General features: G+C 43.1%; 1 protein-coding gene across 1 annotated transcript; it reads left to right on the forward strand.

Annotated features, from left to right (window-relative positions):
• The first annotated feature begins 14,797 nt into the window (after positions 1–14,797).
• Positions 14,798–18,485, forward strand: LOC146959969 (uncharacterized). Its single transcript, XM_085772745.1, has 2 exons — positions 14,798–14,993; positions 15,283–18,485. The coding sequence occupies exons 1-2, from the start codon at positions 14,894–14,896 to the stop codon at positions 18,483–18,485; spliced, it is 3,303 nt and encodes a 1,100-aa protein (XP_085628871.1). The 5' UTR covers positions 14,798–14,893.
• The last annotated feature ends 1,717 nt before the right edge of the window (positions 18,486–20,202 follow it).

The following is a 20,202-nucleotide window of genomic DNA, read 5'->3' on the forward strand; positions in this document are numbered from 1 at the left end:
ACTCAACATAAGTGATGCACTCACACTGAACTGCTCTTAGCTGTTAACTCTTTTTCCTTTTTTCTAACTATATGTTTTAACTGTGTTTTTAACGGCATTCTTAACTGCTGTATGTTTTTAATGAAATTTTGTATCTTTACGGTGAGCCGAAGGCAAATTTCCACCATGGTGGATAATAAAGATTTATTGTATTGTATTGTATTGAATTGTAATTGACGCCGGCGCAAATCGCGTGAGATTTGGACGGACCAGGAAGAGCAGTGCTGAGAGCTTCCTTTACAAACAAGCTTGAAATATAGACTTATTTAATTTTTTTCTGAAAAATTTCTCATGTCAGGACTTCAATACAAGAGGGACATTACATACGAGCACTATGGAGGTATTTGGATGTTTTTTGGTGTGTCTTTTTGGACGAAGAAAAGTGAGCTCCGTTCGCAACCATCATATGGACATGCAGTGCTGCACGGAGCCCCGCTGTAACTCAGAGAAGCCACGGAGGACTCTGAAACTTCTCCCAGCCCTTAGTCCACATGAGGGGGAGGAGATAATGAGTGTAATTTCAATTTTGGGTGAACTATCCCTTTAACTGTTTTTTATTGACTGGGTTACACCATACAGAGTGTGGACTTCACCACTGTTCAATTCAATCAATAATCAATTTTCTGATCAATATCTGTGGATAGACTGTGAGTGGGGGGACAGTGGATAGACTGATGTTACTCTGTGGAAAATAACTGCAGCATCATGATCAGTATGGGTGGAGAAAATGCAGCTAGTTTACTTTCACTTTCAGGCTTGGAGTGTGAGTGTGTGTGTGTGCAGACTGCAGCTTCATAAAGCAGCAGCAGAGAAAACAGAGACAGTTCCTGCTCCCTCGCTGATCAATGGTGAGTACCTGAGTCAATGTGATGTTGATGGTTTCATGTTAATAATATGATGCTCCTGAAGTCTTGTTTATTGATAAAATGATGAAATGTTGTTGAACACAGATTCATTTGTGTCAGGGGACAAGTTCAGACTCTTCTCTATCAATCAGTACGTTTACATGACACTTGAAAAAACCGAATTATTGCCTTAATCCGACTATAACTGAACAACTGAAGTGCATGTAAACACTGTTGAGCTGAGCTGCAGGCCACGCCCTCTCTGCCTGGGTGCTTCAGGTCTGGGTGTGACTCCCAGCCCAGGGGAGCTGATTGATTGCACCAGGTGAAGTTGATTTAGTGATCAGAGGAGTCAGAGAAGGCACTCTGAGGATGGTCAGCAGCGTGTGAGGGTGTGTGGAGACATGGAAATGGACATGAAGAAGTGACGCAGGACTAAAAGCTTGTTTCAAGCAAGGAAGAAGGAGCCAGTGAGCTTTTGATTATGTGGATTTTAGTAGTTTAGTGGATCATGCAGTTAAATTCATGTTAAAATGTGTGTATTTAAAAGTAGTAAATCATGGTATCAAACTCAGGTAAAATGTCAATTAATAAATCATGTTAAAAATGTCATATATTTGAAATTATGTAGGTTTAAAAAGAGTTAAAAATGTAATGTATTTTAAAAGACTTTAAAAGGTTAAAAAGTTAAAAGTATGGATTGTGCGTGTTTATAGGAGGTTAAAGCTGCTAAGGTTAAAATTATCATTGAGAGTGATAATGTCTTTATTTCATTTTGGTTGCTTTAAATATGGGTTTTGTTTCTACATATTCTTCAGATTAATTTCTAGTTGTTTAAGATTAAGGTTAAAGCAGATAACAGCGGCACGGCCGTTTCGGCTAATGCTGTGTTCAAGGCAGGCTTTTGAAACCGTAAGTTACAGCTTCAAGTCACAACTACGACTTGGTAGCGTTCCAGGTAACCCGTAGCTCGTGTTTTTTACCGTCCTGTTGTCTGTGAAAGTTCCCTATAACGGCCACTCGTAACTTCCGACCCGTGAACTCGTACCAGATCGAACTGGTATGACTTCACAGGAAGGAAAAACACAAAGTACGAGTTTCCTTGAACGCACCATGAGTTAGCAGCCCCCGCCCTTGTCAGGCATCAATTGGTCCTCGTGCTACGTCACCACATTCACGCGCATCCCTTGGCTGCACACACAGCCCTTCATGCCGTTCTCTCCCCTCATTGGATAACACTTGTATCCCACAAGGAAAATTTTCTCCTCGGGTTACAGCAGAGCAGAGTGACGGAGAGACTCGTGTTTAGGCTGAAATACTTCATGTAAGTGATTGCTGACGGAAAATAGGACTATTTAGGACTTATATTAACAAAAACATTCCACTGATATCTGCTTTAAAATCAATTATTTGATCTTGAGAGAGAGAGAGAGAGAGAGAGAGAGAGAGAGAGAGAGAGAGAGAATTTATTATTAAGCTTACTAAGAGAGAGAGAGAGAGAATTTATTATTAAGCTTACTAAGTTGTTTATATTCAGTTTTTTACGAGGTGACAGAAAAGTCAACAGGACAGGAGGCGTATTAACCCGCTGAAATGACGGGTGACGCCGCATGAGGGGGCGGACCCCGTCAGTTATTCGGTTTTCTCAGTTGCATGTATATTGAGACAAGGATTCTGTCCTTGTCTCAATATACATGCAACTGACTTGACGCCAAAATCGAACTTTGAGCCTAGCTCGATTAAGCTCTGCATGTAAACGTACTGAATGTCTTATAAAAATGAATGTCGTTTTTGTGGTGTATGGAGTATATTTTCATGTAGTTAGAAGCAGTAATGAGTAGTGATGAGTAACCGTTATAATGTGTGTGCAGTGTTGGGGAGTAACGAATTACATGTAACGCCGTTACGTAATTTAATTACAAAATTTACGTAGCCTAATTGTAATCCGTTACATTACTGTGGGAAAATGTGTAATTAAATTACAGTTGCTTTTATAAATTTCCATGATTACAGCTTTAGTTACATTTGAAAAAATCATCGCAAAAACTCGGATATATCAAATAGTTTTTTCATGTCAACGTCCTCCTTCCAAAGCCGCAAGTTGGATACTGACACGGAAGAGCCAAATGTCTGACCCGCGATGATCCACACTGACACTGTTGCACCTCTGTGGGCAAGATGAGAGACAGGTGCGCACTGCCCTACATTATTTCGATGTCATCCCACACTGTACGTCGGCCTATACGCTTGTGTAGAGAGCGTGTAAATGTGAAGATGTACCGCGTAATGGATAAATAAAAAAGGAACATAATAGGCTACCGCTCACACACCAGATGATCCGCTGGTCGTCTGAGTGAAATATCCAAGTAAGTCAGATAATTAATGACATGGCCCGCACCAAAAGGTGGCAAAGTGACTGGATGGATGAGTTTGGTTTTATTTTACCGGACCATGCCGACGCTGAGAGTGACAGAGGGACAGCTGACGCTCTCTCTCTCTCTCTCTCTCTGTTCACGTATGTGATTCACACGGTCTCCGCTGGCTCTTGTTGAGGTTAGGGATGGAGTGATTTTCGATCGGATCGTCTATCGGCGATCGAAGGGACGATCGTGATTTTTTTTTCAAATGGTGATCTTTAAGGCGATCTTTAATTAATTTACTGCCATAAGATGTTAAAGAAATAATCTCTAGAACCTGCGCTACTTGAAAATGTTTCGTGGAGCAACATGTCTGCTTACAGAGCCCTTGGATCTGTGCAACAGAGGAGTGAATATTAAACTCTTAATTACACACCCTGTTGCATCTTTTTTTTTTCCTTCTCACTTTTTTTCGGAGGTGCATGCCGCGGACCCAGGCTGTGCGGGGTGGGGCGGGTCATTAAAAAAACTGATGATGAAGTCCAGAGTGTGTTAGCAGGGGTGCGCTGATGTTGACGGGAAAGCCGGCGGAGGTGTGAGGGAACCGGGTGAGACGGCGGCTGGACGCATCAGCAGAGCGGGGCTGGTTTCACTGAGAGCAGAGAGCAGACCGGGGAGAGAGAGAGGAGGCGGCCGCCGCGGCTGCTGCACGCTGCACTGTGACTCTCTCACTCCTCACGAGCTCCACACTGACAAGCTACCGGCAGCACAGCGCCTCTGTCTGCCCTTTCAAAGTAAAAAGCCGCTGTCTGACGTTTAATAGCGGCGGGACGGGTTGTGAAAATAGATGCGGTGGTGCGGGGCGGGTTGGAAAAAAAATCCGACCCGCGCGTCATGCATGCGCGCTTGTCTGTGTGTGTGGACGACCATAACGGAGAGTGAGCGCTATGCGGAGATGAATGAACGGAACTATATAGCAAGTTTTTTTTTTTTTTTTTTTAAGATGACGTAATTGAACCCCCCCCCCCCCCCCGGCGATTGGACAGTGTCCACGATCGAATGATCTGATTATAGGGCCGATTTCCCATCCCTAGTTGAGGTTGTACAGATACTGCTGTAGTGTTTGTGAACATTTTGCAGATGGGTTCAAAAATCTACACTAATGGTATGGAAGTCATGCATAGCTGTGTGCCTCTTGCTATACTGTTAGTAGGCTAATAATTGCTTGTTGCTGTGAATATCATAATACCATTGTGGCGCAAAGAGTGTTTGCCAGCGGTGAAGATGTATTGACATCTAAACTGTCATGTCGAATCTGAAGAGTTACAGCTATACCCTTACCCTTATGTGTCTATAGGCCTAATGTAAAGTATACAGCTGTTCTCACAGTAAAAAGAGGTATCTTGTGGAGTCTATTATTATATTGTCTTTATGTTTAAGTACTGCTGAAAGGTTAACTGTTAGGTCTGAAAGTGTGAAAATGGTTAAAAGTTGAGAGCATTCATTCAAAATTAAGAAAAGTAATTAAAATGTAATCAAATGTAATTAGTTACATTACTTTGAGGAAGTAATTGAAATAGTTACACTACAATTACATTTTCAACAGGGTAACTTGTAATTGTAACCAACTACATTTCCAAAGTAATCTTCCCAACACTGTGTGTGTGGTGATATGTGCTGTAACGTTCTGTTTCTATGGTAACGTCTGGTCCGTAGTAAAGTCTGTGAAGTAAACCCGCAACAGTGTGTCCGCCGCCACTTCCTTTTTAATATATGTTGTTAAAGACACAACAAAACTGGCGACGAGTCTGAACTAGGGATGCACATTTTGAATTTTTTTTCTGACCGATAACCGACGCTTGTTAACCGATTATTAACCGTTAACCGATAAGATTAAGACACTTGCGGCGCACGGCCAAAAAAAAATAAAAAAATGTATCACTCCAATTTTTTTTTTTTTGGGTAACACGTGCGCCGCGACAGCTGATCAGTGCGCTCTGTCTCAGCTGATCACGCTCCGGAGGTTAGATCGTCCAATGTAGAACTGTTTTTATATAAAGTGCAGCCAAACACCAGGCTGAAGGAGCAGCAGAGCTCCTCTGACAGCTCCTCTGTCGAGCTGCAGGAGAGCTGCAGGTGAACAGACTGGAGAGCAGCGACGTCCTCTTTTTTTTTTTTTTTTTTCAGCGCCGTAGTTACAGGTGATGCACATCTATGTCCATGTAGGCTACATTTATTGTCTGATCTTCCTTCACTGGGGCTGCTGCACATACTGTCAGTCCTCCTGTATAACTTTTTGCTGGGAAATATGACTGAAGGCACGTGAACTCTGCACGTGTCGACACGCCCCCATGAGTTGACAACATAAGGAGCTAATAAAATAAATAAATAACCGATAGTATTAATCGGTCAAAGTTCTTGTTATCGGTTAACGGTTAAACGGTTAATCATGTGCATCCCTAGTCTGAACCAACACGCAACAAAGTTTCCGGCAACATCGGCTGAAGTGACACAGACGGCGGCGCTCGGAAAAGAGGGAGAAAACGAAAGAAAAGAGTTACATGAGTCTGAACCGGATCAACGGCGGAATACGGAGGTGGACAAAAGTTAACGGACACATCGTATCATGGCTTACGTCGGGAAAATAGAAGAATTTAGCAGTATAAATGAAGACTGGGATTCTTATATTGAGAGGATTGAACTGTACTTGGCAGCAAATGACGTGAGTGAAGAAAAGAAAGTTCCCACACTCCTGAGTTTAATGGGCGCTAAGACGTACAGCCTGCTCAGAAACCTGCTCGCTTCCGAGAAGCCGGCCGCACAGACGTTCGATAACATCGTTAAAACGTTAAAGAATCATCGGAGCCCAAAGCCTATTGTGATAGCAGAGAGATTTCGTTTTCACAACAGAAATCAGTCTAAAGATGAAAGCATCGCGGATTACATTGCTGAACTGCGCAGACTAACCCAGTTTTGTGAGTTTGGATCTGGACTTTCTGATGCTTTGCGTGACAGACTGGTTTGTGGCATGCACTGTCAGAGCACTCAAAAGAGACTGTTGTCCGAGACGGATCTCACACTGGAGAGAGCAGTGGCTATTGCAGTGTCAATGGAGACAGCAACCAAGGATGCTTTGGAGCTACAGAGAAAGGCAGAGGACAGCGGCATTCACAAAATGTCAATTGGAGATGCAAGAAACCAAGAGCATCAGTGTTACAGATGTGGCAAAACATCACACAGTGCAAATGACTGCTGGTTCAAGGACAAAAACTGCAGAAAGTGTAACAGACCTGGGGTCTCATTTATAAAACTGTGCGTGGGATCGTTACTAAAAGTGTACGTACGCCCAAAAGCCAAGTTTTGCGTACGCCAGTAAATATTCAGACTTATAAAACCCTGCGTACGCACACTTGCAGGCAAACTTCCCTTTATAAATCAGAGAGTTTCTACAAGTGTGCGCAGCTGAATCCACTTCACGTTCTGCCCTGTACACGCCCTGTTTTAACCCTAGATGGTCGATGCAAACCACCACATGAATGTGATCTGCATGTCAATGAGCCTGACGTGCTCTTGTTCTGTCGCTGTTGTGAATTAGCTGCAGGTGTGAAAGTGGCGACGTGACGTGTTGCTGCAGCTGTTAACGGCGTCAGCGGCTCAGAGCGCACACGGTGTTGTTTTGGTGCGCTGCCTCTCACATGCTGGACCCGGTTCGGCACATTTACACACTGTTAGAAATTACAAGGATTTCACAATAATTAACAGTATTATTTTACAGTAACTTGTTGTAATTAAGTTTTCCTGTAATTTCCCGATGAATACCTGTAAAAACTACAGAATCTTGTGATTTTACAGATTTTAACTGTTATTTTACAGTTAAATACTGCAATCAAAAAACTCCTGTTATATCACAACAAGGTCTGTAATGTCACAGCAACACCGTAAAAACATGCAAGGATTTCACAGCATTCAACAGTTTTATCACAGTAAAATATTGTTTTTTCAAATATTCCATGGTCACATGACACCTAACCGACGCACTGAACCAACTGAACCTGAAGATGCCATTTTCTCTTCTGGACTGAATGGAGAAGGTGAGCTGCATGCATAACTCCAATGTTATGGGTTTTTTACTTTCAAATGAACGTATATTGCATGACACATTTCATATTTTTTTAAGCAAGTGCCCGAAAGGTTGTCTCATAGCATTTGCTAATAGCTGTCTTTTCATTAATGCTACCCAACTACTAACGTTAGCTGCCGTACATCATGCTTTTGCTGAACCGTATAAAACGTTAATGTGTTAAGATTATAGGCTAAAGGTCATAATGACTCAACATTTGATCATATAGTTGGGTTTGGGCTTTTTTTGAAGAAAGTGGGACACCTCGGCCGTATCGATCCCATACCAGCTAGAACATTTTCTGATATACAGTATATGTGTGAAATTAATTTTACATTTTTTATTTCCCCTACTTGGTCATGTCAATGTTTTTACATTCAAATGACACCACCACGGCCCTGACGGACGTCGATGTCCCCCAGATCCGAGATGTTGTGGCCTGCTGTGATCCAGACCCTGACGAGTCTGCCTGCATCCTGCTGCTCCTAATGTCGGACTTCAAAAAGCCGAAGGAGAATTTAATGCTTGAAGCTGATGTAAGATTTTTTTTATTCAAAATATTATTAAAATGGAAAATAAGTGATTACATTAGACGCCATGTATTACCTTGTATGAAACCTCTGACCAATGAACAATATTTAATGTTAAATATCTGCTATGGTGTGTTTACTATTTTACAGCCATGTGCCACTGCCATGGACGTCAATACTGCAGAACTCCCCAGCACCGCCTCCTTGATCAATCAAGGTAAAGTTTCTTGGATCTGTTATCCACATTTCTAACTCAGTATTTTATTTTGATTCTAGGAATTTACATGGCCACAATGAACATTTGTGGAGCACTTTATATTTGAAACAGATCTCAAAGTGCTCATAACACATGATGTTTTATCGGTTCATTTCAGGTGACATGATGAAGCCCTCTGGATGGCTGATATCCATTGAGGGACATGTGATGGGCCCACCCTGCTTTCTTCAGCAGCTATTGCATCTTCAACCTTGAGTATCCTGTCGCTGGACAGTCACTAAAGGTATTGTATAAAGATCAGATTTGATCTTGTAATTCATATTATAGTATAGGTTTCTAATTCAGTGATCAGCAATCTTGATGTTTTTCATGCAAGTAACCGTTTAGATCCCAATATGTGGTTAGTTTTTCGGAATGATCAAAGGAGATCCAACAAGTTTGGATTATAAGTCTATTAGGGTGTGATATGGGAAAATGCCTTGACAAATGCTGCCTGCAATACATAAGTCTATTTAAAACTGAAACTATCTTTGCTTGTTAACAGGTGCTTCTTGGACATCGAGGAAGAAGTGGACCAAAGACCAAGAAGTGGACAACAATGAACCCTTATGTGAGCACCCTTTTGAGGAAACTACCCCTTTCTGACATCCCTTCATTGCTCTCTCCCTTCTCTTATTTTGCCATGTAGGCCTCATTCCTATCCTCTTACTGTTATTGTGACACAGCTAGGTAGTGAATTCCACGTTTCTGTACAATTTCTCTGTATTTTAAAGGGATAGTTCACCCAAAATTGAAATTTCACTCATTATCTACTCACCCTCATGTGGACTAAGGGTTGGGAGAAGTTTCAGAGTCCTCCGTCCCTTCTCTGAGTTACAGGGGGTCTCGGCGTAGCAGTGCATGTCCATATGACGGTTGCAAATGGATACCAACTGTCTTCGTAACAAAAAGACACACCAAAAAACATCCAGATACCTCCATGCTGCTCGTATGTAATGTCCGTCTGTATTGAATAAGTTAAATAAGTCTATTCTTCAAGCTTGGTTTGTAGCGGAAGCTTCTAGAAGCTCTTCTTCTCTCGAAGAGGACAGATCCTGGTTCGTCCAAATTTGACGGACCAGGAAGAGGAGCTTCGAGAAGCTTCCGCTACAAACAAGCTTGAAGAATGGACTTATTTAATTTTTTTGGGGACAATTTCGCATTTTGGGGCTTCAATACAAGACGGACATTACATACGAGCAGCATGGAGGTATTTGGATGTTTTTTGGTGTGTCTTTTTGTTACGAAGAAAAGTGGTATCCATTTGCAACCATCATATGGACATGCACTGCTACGTCGAGACCCCCTGTAACTCAGAGAAGCCACGGATAATTCTGAAACTTCTCCCTGCCCTTAGTCCACATGAGGGTGAGTAGATAATGAGTGAAATTTCAATTTTGGGTAAACTATCCCTTTAAGATGGCTTTGGAAAGTTTATAACTGTTGAATTTCTTGAATTCTTGAATATCTTGGCATTTACTGTATGTATGTATGTTTTATTTGTAAATAAATATGCCATTGGGCTAACAGTAAATTGAAACTTTGTCTGCATTACTTATATGACTTCCACAGTATACATTGTAAATTCACAATAAATTACTATGAACTTGTGCATTACATTTACAGTACACACTGTAAAAGTACAGGGCCTTGTTGTAATGATGTACAGCAAAAGGTTGTAATTCCCCAGTAATGTACTGTAATATCACAGTAATTGCTTTGTCATTGAAGCTGTGAAGTTACAGTATACAGCTGTGCTTTTACAACAATGCATTGTAATATCACAGGTATAAAATTACAGTAAATTGCTGTGAGTATATTTCACAGTAACCTTATTGTGAAAGTAATGCAAAATTTATCCAATAATTTATTGTAAATTCACGGCGAAAATCTTTACAGTGCAACAATGACAACAGTTCTAATCTGAAACGAGTTATTAACCATTCATCATGGTCTCCCTCTCCCTCCTTTCTCCTCCAGCGGTGCCGTGGTGCAGAATTACGCACCGCTGTATTATTTACAGTAATTAGACTGATTGAAAAAACTTTGAATAATTAGCAGAATCAGTTACATTCTGAGGAATGATCAAACATGACACTTCTCTTGATAACAAGAAAACAGAATGTAACAATTATGGGAACGATTACTGGATTTTTTCCCCCAGGGTTTGAGATTTAATTGATTCTCGATCATACGTTCACAGTATCATAGGAACATATAGATATTTACAGCATGTATTTATCTCATGCAGCCGCGGCGTCCTCTCCTCCTCCTGCGCTCTGGGAGTGGACAATATGACGGAGAGATGGTGGTGATTAAATATAGAGAAGGAATTTTGATTTTGAATTTTAAGTTAGATTCTAAGAAGATGTTTCTGAAACACCAGTCCGATGCAAAATAAGGGCGCTGTTGAATTAAATCACCGTGGCAACATGGATCTAACGCATACGGGTTGAAATTAAATGTGTGACGGCCGATAATAAAACAATAATCGTTCTTCTCAATCATCATTTCCTGAGTCTGACTTCAGTTCACCACCACACCGTCTGTGTCGCCAATTCCCCTTTTCCTCCAAACCAGGCGTACGCATGGGTCAGAGTTTGCTTAGAGCTGCGCACATTCTCCCGTCAAGTTTGTTTTTTATAGATCACAACCTTGGCGTGGAAAGTCACGTACGCCACTTTCAGCCCCGTTTTGTGCGTACGCAACGGTTAGAAATGAGACCCCTGGACACATAGAGAGAGTGTGCAGACAGAAATTCAACAGCAAGGAAGCACAAAGAGAAAAAGGATACAAGGATAAAAAAGAAATACAAAGGTAAACATGTACACAAAGTGACTGTAAATGAAGATGGATCAACATCTGAGTCTGACAGTAATGAACTGGCTCGTTTAAAGATAAACAATATGACGACAGAAAAGTAATCTGGGTCACACCACAGGTGTCTGGCATCAACCTAAAGATGGAGCTAGACACAGGGTCAGCCTTATCGGTCATTTCAAATGCTGACTACAAGAGACTCTTCCCTGACCTACCACTACTAAAGACCTCTGTACGACTGAAGACCTACACAGGTGAACAGGTGCGCCCCAACGGCAAACTTAAAGTGACAGTAACATACAAGGATAAAACACTGCAACTGATGATGTACTGTATGCAGAGGTAGGTAGAGTAGCCAAAAATTGCACTCAAGTAAGAGTATAGTTACTTTAGAATAATATTACTCAAGTAAAAGTAAAAAGTAGCCATTCAAATATTTACTTGAGTAAGAGTAGAAAGTACTTGGTGAAAAAGCTACTCAAGTACTGAGTAACTGCTGAGTGACCTCTGATTTGTTTGTTTAATGATCAGTGCGTAAATGTAGGCCTAATCAAATACATAAAAATATAATAGCAATGAAAAAAATCAGATATTGCCAAAGAACAACATTTAAGACTGTCTCAGCTACTTGATACCCACAAAAAGGTGTTTGAAGCTGACATAGGCACACTAAAGGGAGTAAAAGGAAGGATTGAGCTGGATGAAGGTGCATCTCCCAAATTCCACAAAGCTCGTCCAGTGCCAAATGCGATACGTCCAAAGGTGGAGGCTGAACTTCAGAGCTTGGTGACATCTGGTATCCTGACAAAAGTCGAATGGAGTGACTGGGCGACACCCAACATAACATAACATTAGATGGACTGCTCACTCACTACGACCCACCACGCCCCATCAGACTGGCTTGTGATGCTAGCCCATATGGAATCGGCTGTGTACTGTCACACACCATGAAAGATGGAGCTGAACGTCCCATAGCATTCGCTTCAAGATCACTGACAAGTGCAGAACGAAATTATGCACAGATTGACCGCGAAGCCCTCAGCCTTGTGTGGGGAATTAAAAAGTTTCACCATTACCTGTATGGACAAAGATTTACTCTGGTGACAGACCACCAACCCCTGTTGTCAATCTTTAACCCATGGAAGGGGATTCCAGTGATGTCAGCGGCCCGGTTGCAGCGATGGGCCCTGTTCCTGGGGGCTCACTCCTATGATATTGAATTCAAAGGGACTAAACAACACGGCAACGCAGACAGTTTATCACGCCTCCCACTGTCAACAACAGAGGAAGAAAAGACTTCTTCTCCAGACCCAGTGGAAGTGTTTCATACAACTGTGGTGGATCAGCTTCCTGTGACAAATGCAGAGATACAGAGACACACCAGGAATGACCCCACACTGTCAAAAGTGTAGGATGGCCTGCACATGGGAACCCCATGTTTCCTGAATTCTCAGCCAGGAGAGACCAACTCTCCGTCTGTCGAGGAACCTTGCTATGTGGCTCCCGTGTAGTAGTTCCTGCAAAACTGCGTGCCAGGGTGTTAGAGACTCTCCATGAAGGGCACCTTGGCACAGTGAAGATGAAAAGCTTAGCCCAGAGTTATGTTTGGTGGCCAGGCATCGACAAACAACCGGAGGACATCACCAAAAGTTGCTCAGGATGCCACAGAGTCCAAAACGCACCAGCACCAGCACCTCTCCATCCTTGGGAGTGGCCGTCAGCACCATGGCAAAGAGTGCATATTGATTTTGCTGGACCATTCATGAACTCTATGCTCCTCATAGCAGTGGACCCTCATTCAAAGTGTCCAGAAGTAATTCTGATGAAGTCAACCACATCAGAAAAGACTGTTAGTGTTCTCAGGACCATCTTCGCTAGAAATGGCCTACCTGAACAAATTGTGAGTGACAACGGACCACAATTCACTTCAGAGGAGTTCAACTTATTTATGAAGAAAAATGGCATCAAACATTTTAAGTCAGCTCCTCACCATCCAGCAACAAATGGCTTAGCTGAGAGGTTTGTCCAAACCTTTAAGAAGTCCATTAAAGCGATGGATAAAGATGACATTCCTACTCAACACAAAGTAGACAACTTCCTCTTTGTCTACAGAAATTCAGTTCATGCAACAACAAACCAAACACCTGCAATGTTGTTCCATGGCAGAAATCTCAGGTCCCGCATCGATCTCCTAAAACCAAATCTGCGAGGAGAAGTGCAAAACAAACAGTTTAGCCAAATGTCAAATAAGGCTGTAAGAGACTTTGAGCTTGGACAGGAAGTTCTGGCACGTGACTACAAAGGAGAAAAGTGGACACCTGGAAAAATAGCAACAAGAACAGGACCACTCATGTACACCGTTGATGTTGGCAAGCTTGTTTTTGTTTTAACTGTGAAGCGCTTTGTGACCCTGGTCTGTGAAAGGCGCTGTACAAATAAAGCTTACTTACTTACTACAAGCAAACATGGAGACGTCATGTGGATCAGATTCTGGACGCACAGCCAAAGTGCGACATCTCTCCATCACCTGACACATCACCCACCGATCCTGACACTGCCACTGAAATGTCACCTGCAACACAGACTCTTGCCACAGAGAACAGCTCTGAAATCCACCCCACAGATCCAGAGGCGATACCCTGAAAGACACAGAGTACCACCCAAGAGGCTGGTCTTGTAATCTTCATTTGTGTCACCCATGGACTGTTGTGAGCTTTTATGGACTGTTGGGACTCACACCCACTCATGCTCACACGATCTACATACACACACAGACATACAGTAGCTTGAATATAGCCTATCTACATACTGTATATATTTACAGTTAATATTTGAATCTAATGTTTTCGTTATGTTAAGTGTGAGAAGTATTTATCTAAAAGGGGAGGAAGTGTAGTGTATGGAGCATATTTTCATGTAGTTAGAAGCAGTAATGAGTAGTGATAAGTAACCGTTATAATGTGTGTGGTGATATGTGCTGTAACGTTCTGTTTCTATGGTAACGTCTGGTCCGTAGTAAAGTCTGTGAAGTAAACCCGCAACAGTGTGTCCGCCGCCACTTCCTTTTTAATATATGTTGTTAAAGACACAACAAAACTGGCGACGAGTCTGAACCAACACGCAACAAAGTTTCCGGCAACATCTGTTGTGTCTTTAACAACATATGTTGTTAAAGACACAACAGTTTTCATGTGTTTTTTTTCTCTCTCTTGATTTAAAAAGTGAAGAGTAGCCTACAGAACAAGAGGGGTTTGTATTTGAGCTTAGATTGACAATGGAGGACAATTACACAGTATTCAGCATTTTCCAATCATAGAACTAGATGTTTAAAGAGAATAAAATAACAAACTAAACAGATTAATCTAAAATGCACAACTATTGGTGGGTCCTCTGTCTGTGGTCACAGACCAGTAGCTGCAGTCAGAGATAAGTCAGTAGAGCCAAGCCCAGATGAGGGCATGGGAGGGGTTCACCTCTTTATCCCAAGGGGGATTGGAGAACCCAAACACAACCTACATATGCAAACTCATTTAAAGGATTATTTCTGATTCCCTCTCAGTTTACAAACTGTCCTTGGCAGAAGATGAAATCAACATTTCTGGATGCCGAGGTGTAACTAACAAGGAGAAGTCACACTGTAAAACCCCTTTCCCACTGACCAAAACAACCTGTTTAAGCCAGCCACATAGCTTGCAGGCTGGAGAACAGACCTGGGTGTTTATGACTAGTGGGAAAGGAGTCATATACCGATTGTTAGCGGGTTGATCTGCTTTGATCTGCTTTCAAAAAACCTGCATCGGCCTTCAGTGGGAAAGCAGCATAATTCTTATCTCTGGATTCAGCTGATTATCTATCGGCTACAACTTGTGCCTCATTCTGTCAGCATATAAAGTATCTGTTGAACTGTCTCTTCTAAAGACAGGACAATGGAAGGTGAATCTGGAGAGACGATGGAGGTGGCAGCTCTTGGGCGGCCTTTCAGCCTCTGGATGTTGTACGACTGCCGCAAAGACTCACTGATACCTGGTAAGAATTAACATGTGAAGATACTGTCTGCATCAAAGTCTTTTATTATTATATTTATATTATTAATATATTAATATTATATTGTATTATATGACTGGTGTTGGGGAAAACTTTGGGGATCTTATTCTGTACGAGGCTTTTTGCTCTATATTGACAGAAAATGTGAGACCATTGGACAGTGTCCATCTTAGGATGTGTGTTCTCATATATTTGTGTTCTGTGCTCTTATTTTGAAGTTGCATGTCGCCATAAAAGACAACAAAAAACATATTATTTTCTTTTCTTACAGGAATGACACTGTGGGACCGTGATGTCCTGGAAAAAGATGCAAGAGAAAAAACGAAACCTTACAGTGACTTTGAAATTGTTGCATCTGAATCAATTGAGGATAAATCTTCATCTCTTAATGTTGAAGCTTCTCTTAAAGCAAGTTTCCTGTGTGGACTGGTTAAGGTTGATGGATCTGCCAAATACCTGAATGATAGCAAGGATTCCAGAAACCAGGCCAGAGTAACAATGAAATATGAGACAACAACAACGTTCCAGCAGCTGTCAATGAATCATCTAGGAAGAGGCAATGTGAAGCATCCATATGTTTTAGATAAAGGAATAGCCACACATGTAGTCACAGGGATTCTTCATGGGGCACAAGCTTTTTTTGTCTTTGACCGTGAGGTGTCAGAAAACGAAAACCATCAAGACATTCAGGGAAACTTGAAAGTGATGATTGAGAAGATCCCATGCATTTCTATAGATGGTGAAGGTTCACTGAAGATGGACGACAAGGACAAAGCAAATGTTGAGAAATTCTCCTGCAAATTCTACGGAGACTTTTCTCTTGAGAAACCTCCAACGTCCTTTGAGGATGCAGTACAAGTCTACCAAAGTCTCCCACAGTTGTTGGGACCCAATAAAGAAAATGCTGTACCAGTGAAGGTCTGGCTGATTCCACTGACAGCTTTAGACTCTTCTGCTGCTAAACTTGTCCGTCAGATAAGTATCGGATTAGTTCAGGAAGCTCAGAGCGTCCTAGAGGACTTCAATGAGCTGGAAATGAGGTGCAATGATGCAGTGAGAACAACAACTGTACAACAGTTCCCACAGATTGGTCAAAAACTTAAAAGTTTTAAACAAAAGTGCTCATGGTTCAAACTGGAATTTCAACAAAACTTGGCAAAGACACTTCCTTCAATCAGAGGAGGAGGTAAAGAGGAGGTCGTGCTCATAGAGATCCTGAAGAAGATACACTCTTCTCCTTTCAACAGCGAAAGCCTGAATGAGTGGATGGACTGGAAAGAGAGAGAAATCTACACTTTGATGTCTTTTACCAACATGATGAAGAACACAAAGGTCGTCCAGTCTCAAAGTCATCTGCACAAAGAAATCCTCAGTGTGGAACATGTTGTGTGTTTTGTCTTCACCTCACTGGGAAGTCATGAACTGTTCCTCTCAGATTTATCAACCTACTTAAGAGGAAAACCCAAAGCAGATCCACAAACTCATGATGTGGAGAAGGAACAGTGGTTTGCTTCAAAAGAAGTAGCAGATGAAATGAGGCATAAAGCAAAGCTGTTCATTGACTTTGCGGAGGCCAACAAGGAGAAGGAGAACATAAAGTTCCTGACAGTCGGTTTGACAAATGAGACAAAGAAAGGTTCAAGCATCTACCTTTATAAAGACGGCCTCTCTGTCACTAAGAACTTTGAACCTCCTTCAAAGCCTGAAACTGTGACAGTGAGTGACAGAAACCACAACAGTGTGACTCTGAAGGTTTCTCCACCCAGGTTTGGAGCAGAGTTCATCAGCTCCTACTCTGTAGAGTACCGTGTCAGTGGAGAGGATGGATGGAAGCAGCAGACAGCAGCAGAGGCTGGAGAAGTCACAGTGAGTGATCTGAGTCCTGACACAGAGTATGTGTTCAGATGCAGAGCACTGACCTCAGTAGGTGTTGGACCAGTCCTTGAAGTCACTGGTTCCACTGAAACTTTGCCTTGCAGCCCTCCAGGAAAACCTCAAGTTCAACCAAACTCCAGTGAGATATCAGTCATCTGGCAGAAACCTGCTGAGCTTGGACAAGATGTGCAGGTGTTGAGCTACATGGTGGAGTACGCCCAAACACACAGCGAGGGGCAAGAAGAAGATCTCCAATGGAAACAACTGGTGTCGAGGGCTGAAGAGGCGATCATTTCAGGACTTCAGTCAGAGACTGGATATGCAGTCAGGGTCAGAGCTGATTGTGGAGCAGCTGGCAGAAGCAAGGAAAGCATCACTGTTCATGTCTGCACAACAATACCCAAACCTGTCTCAGAAAACCTCAAACGTACAAGTAAAAGGATAAATTCTGATTCCCCCTCAGTTTACAAACTGCCTCTGACAGAAGAAAGAATCAACATTCCTGGATGCCGGAGGTATACCTTTGGCAGAGAAAGCTCAAGGAGAAATCGCACTGTGATTCTTCTTGGAGCGACTGGTGCTGGTAAATCAACTCTAATCAATGGGATGATCAATTACATTCTAGGTGTTCAATGGGATGATTCCTATCGGTTTAAGTTGATTGATGAGGATCAGTCAAAGTCACAAGCTGAAAGTCAGACATCTGAAGTCACAGCGTATAAAATCAACCATCAGGAGGGTTTTAACATTGACTACTCTCTGACCATTGTTGACACACCAGGCTTTGGAGACACAAGAGGCATAAAGAGAGACAAGATGATCGTAGAGCAGCTACGTAATCTCTTCTCCTCTGAACATGGTGTCAGTGAGATTGATGCTGTGTGTCTCGTAGCTCAGGCTGCTTTACCACGACTCACACCAACACAGAAATATGTGTTTGATTCAGTTCTCTCAATCTTTGGAAAAGATGTGGCAGAAAACATCAGATTTCTGGTGACATTTGCAGACGGCAAACGTCCACCAGTTCTAGAGGTGATCAATGCTTCAGGTGTCCCATGTCCTAAAACAGAAGATGGACTCCCTGTTCACTTCAAGTTCAACAATTCAGCTTTGTTTGCTCACAACAAGTCGTCTGCAGCAGAGAGCAGGAGTGAGGAGGATGATGTACATGTTTACTTTGATAAGATGTTTTGGAACATGGGGACAAGAAGCATGAAGATGTTTTTTGTTGCTTTGAATCAAATACAGACCAAAAGTTTGACACTGACACAGGAAGTCCTCAGAAAAAGAAAGCAGCTGGAGAATTCAGTTGAGAATTTGCAGAAGCAGGTTAAAGTAGCAGGGTTTAGAAAGGAATATTTTTTCGTGCAGAATGCAGAGGTGAAGTTAATGGAAAGATCAGGCGAGTGTCTAAACAGACTTAAAGAGATAGCACTGAGGCCAGTTCCTCCCTCCACTCCAGAGTACATCGACATGCTCATAGAGGAAGAAAAATCGGAGGCCAAACCAGGCTGGAAGAGACGAGTTCAGTCCCTGATGGACATGAGAGAAAGAGCTGAGATTATAGCTAAATTAGAGAGAGGAGAGAACCCGTTCTAGAGTTCACCTACTGACCTCAGTGATCAAATCGAGGCCAAACAAAGAAAAATTAGTTAAATGAAAACACAGACAAAACTAACGCCTGTCAGGTTTCTGTCTGTATGTTTTGGACTTCCTGTTTTATTTTGTAGTTTGAGTTCATTCCCATTTTGGTTCATCACTTCCTGTCAAGCTCCTTTGTTCTGTTTCCCGCCAATAATCACCACACCTGTATTTAAGCCCATGGTCACGCCCCCTCCCTTTGCCAGATTGTCATTGTTACCTTTGTGTGCTGTGCTCTCTCGCGTTCTTTTGTGAAACCCTTTATTCAGACCTGTTTTTCGTCATTTTGGTTCTTGGAGATCTGCCTTGCCCTTTTTGGATTTGTTTGCCTGTTTATTGGACTGCCTTCCCGTGAATGACCCTGCCTGCCCTCCAAGTAAAGGTTTTTGAAAGTTGTACTGTGTTGTGCGTGTGATCACTCTGCGACTGAGTCTCTGGTTAGTCATTGGCCTTGTCAGTACAATCTGGCCATGACAGACTCAGCAGAGGACCCTATACGTACTGCCATTGCTGCACAAGGCAGACGACTGCAGGATCATGAACATGCTCTAACAAAGCTGCTTGCAGGAGTTCAGGGCCTGCGGGAACAGCAGGAATCTTTCCAGGCCTCCATGACAGAGGAGCTCCGGGCCTTTGCTGCCCAGACCCAGCAGGCATTTGCCAGCACCCGGACCCCTGCTGCAGTGGAACCTGCAGAACCTCCTCCCCCAGAACTGCCTCAGCCTAACCCATCTGCCCGCTGTGAACCTCGGTCTCCCCCCATCGAGAAGTATGATGGCTCCCCAGGTACCTGCCGCTCCTTTTTGACCTTATGCTCACTCACTTTTGAACTGCAGCCGCACTCCTTCCCGTCTGAGCGTTCCAGGGTGGCTTTCATGGTGACCAATCTGACAGGGAGGGCACGTGAGTGGGCCACCGCTGAATGGGAACGCCGGTCCCTGGTGTGTCGTTCAGTGGAGGCTTTTTCTGGGGGACTGACCCGGGTTTTTGGTGTCCTCACCTCAGGACGAGAGGCAGCCCGGTCCTTGATGGCTCTGAAGCAAGGCAAGAGCCGGGTTTTTGACCATGCTATACGGTTCAGGACATTAGCAGCTGAGAGTGAATGGAATAACCAATCTCTTACAGATGCTTTTTTGAACAGTTTGTCGGATGATATCAAAGACCATTTGGCTCCTTTTGACTTGCCTTCTGAACTAGATGACCTGGTTGCCCTTGCCATCAAGGTTGACAACCGTTTGTGGGAACGAAGACGACAAAGGACCTCCCCCACCAGCCGGTGGTCTTCAGCTCCTGGCCTTTATCCAGACCGACCTGCCCTGCCACCTGCTGAAGGAGCAGCACTCCCAAGCGGCCCTGAGGAACCCATGCAGGTGGGAAGAGCCCATCTGACCCCAGAGGAGCGTCAGCGCAGACTACGGGAGGGCAGATGCATCTACTGTGGCAACCAGGGCCATTTTCTCGCATCCTGTCCGTTAAAAGGACAGGCTCGCCAGTAAAAGGAGGTTTACTGGTGAGCCCAACCACGGCATCCTCCCAGGCTTCCCGTGCTCTCATCCCTGTTCAACTCTCCACTGTTTCCGCTTCCCATGATCTCTCCGTCCTCATCAACTCAGGAGCGGACGAGAGTTTTATGGATCGAGCCCTGGCCCAGCGCCTCCAGCTCCAGCTCTAGCTC

This window comes from Trachurus japonicus, unplaced genomic scaffold, assembly GCF_045865225.1.
Source record: "Trachurus japonicus isolate A0001 unplaced genomic scaffold, Traja_1.0 AP030825.1".
NCBI classification, from domain to species: Eukaryota; Metazoa; Chordata; class Actinopteri; order Carangiformes; family Carangidae; genus Trachurus; species Trachurus japonicus.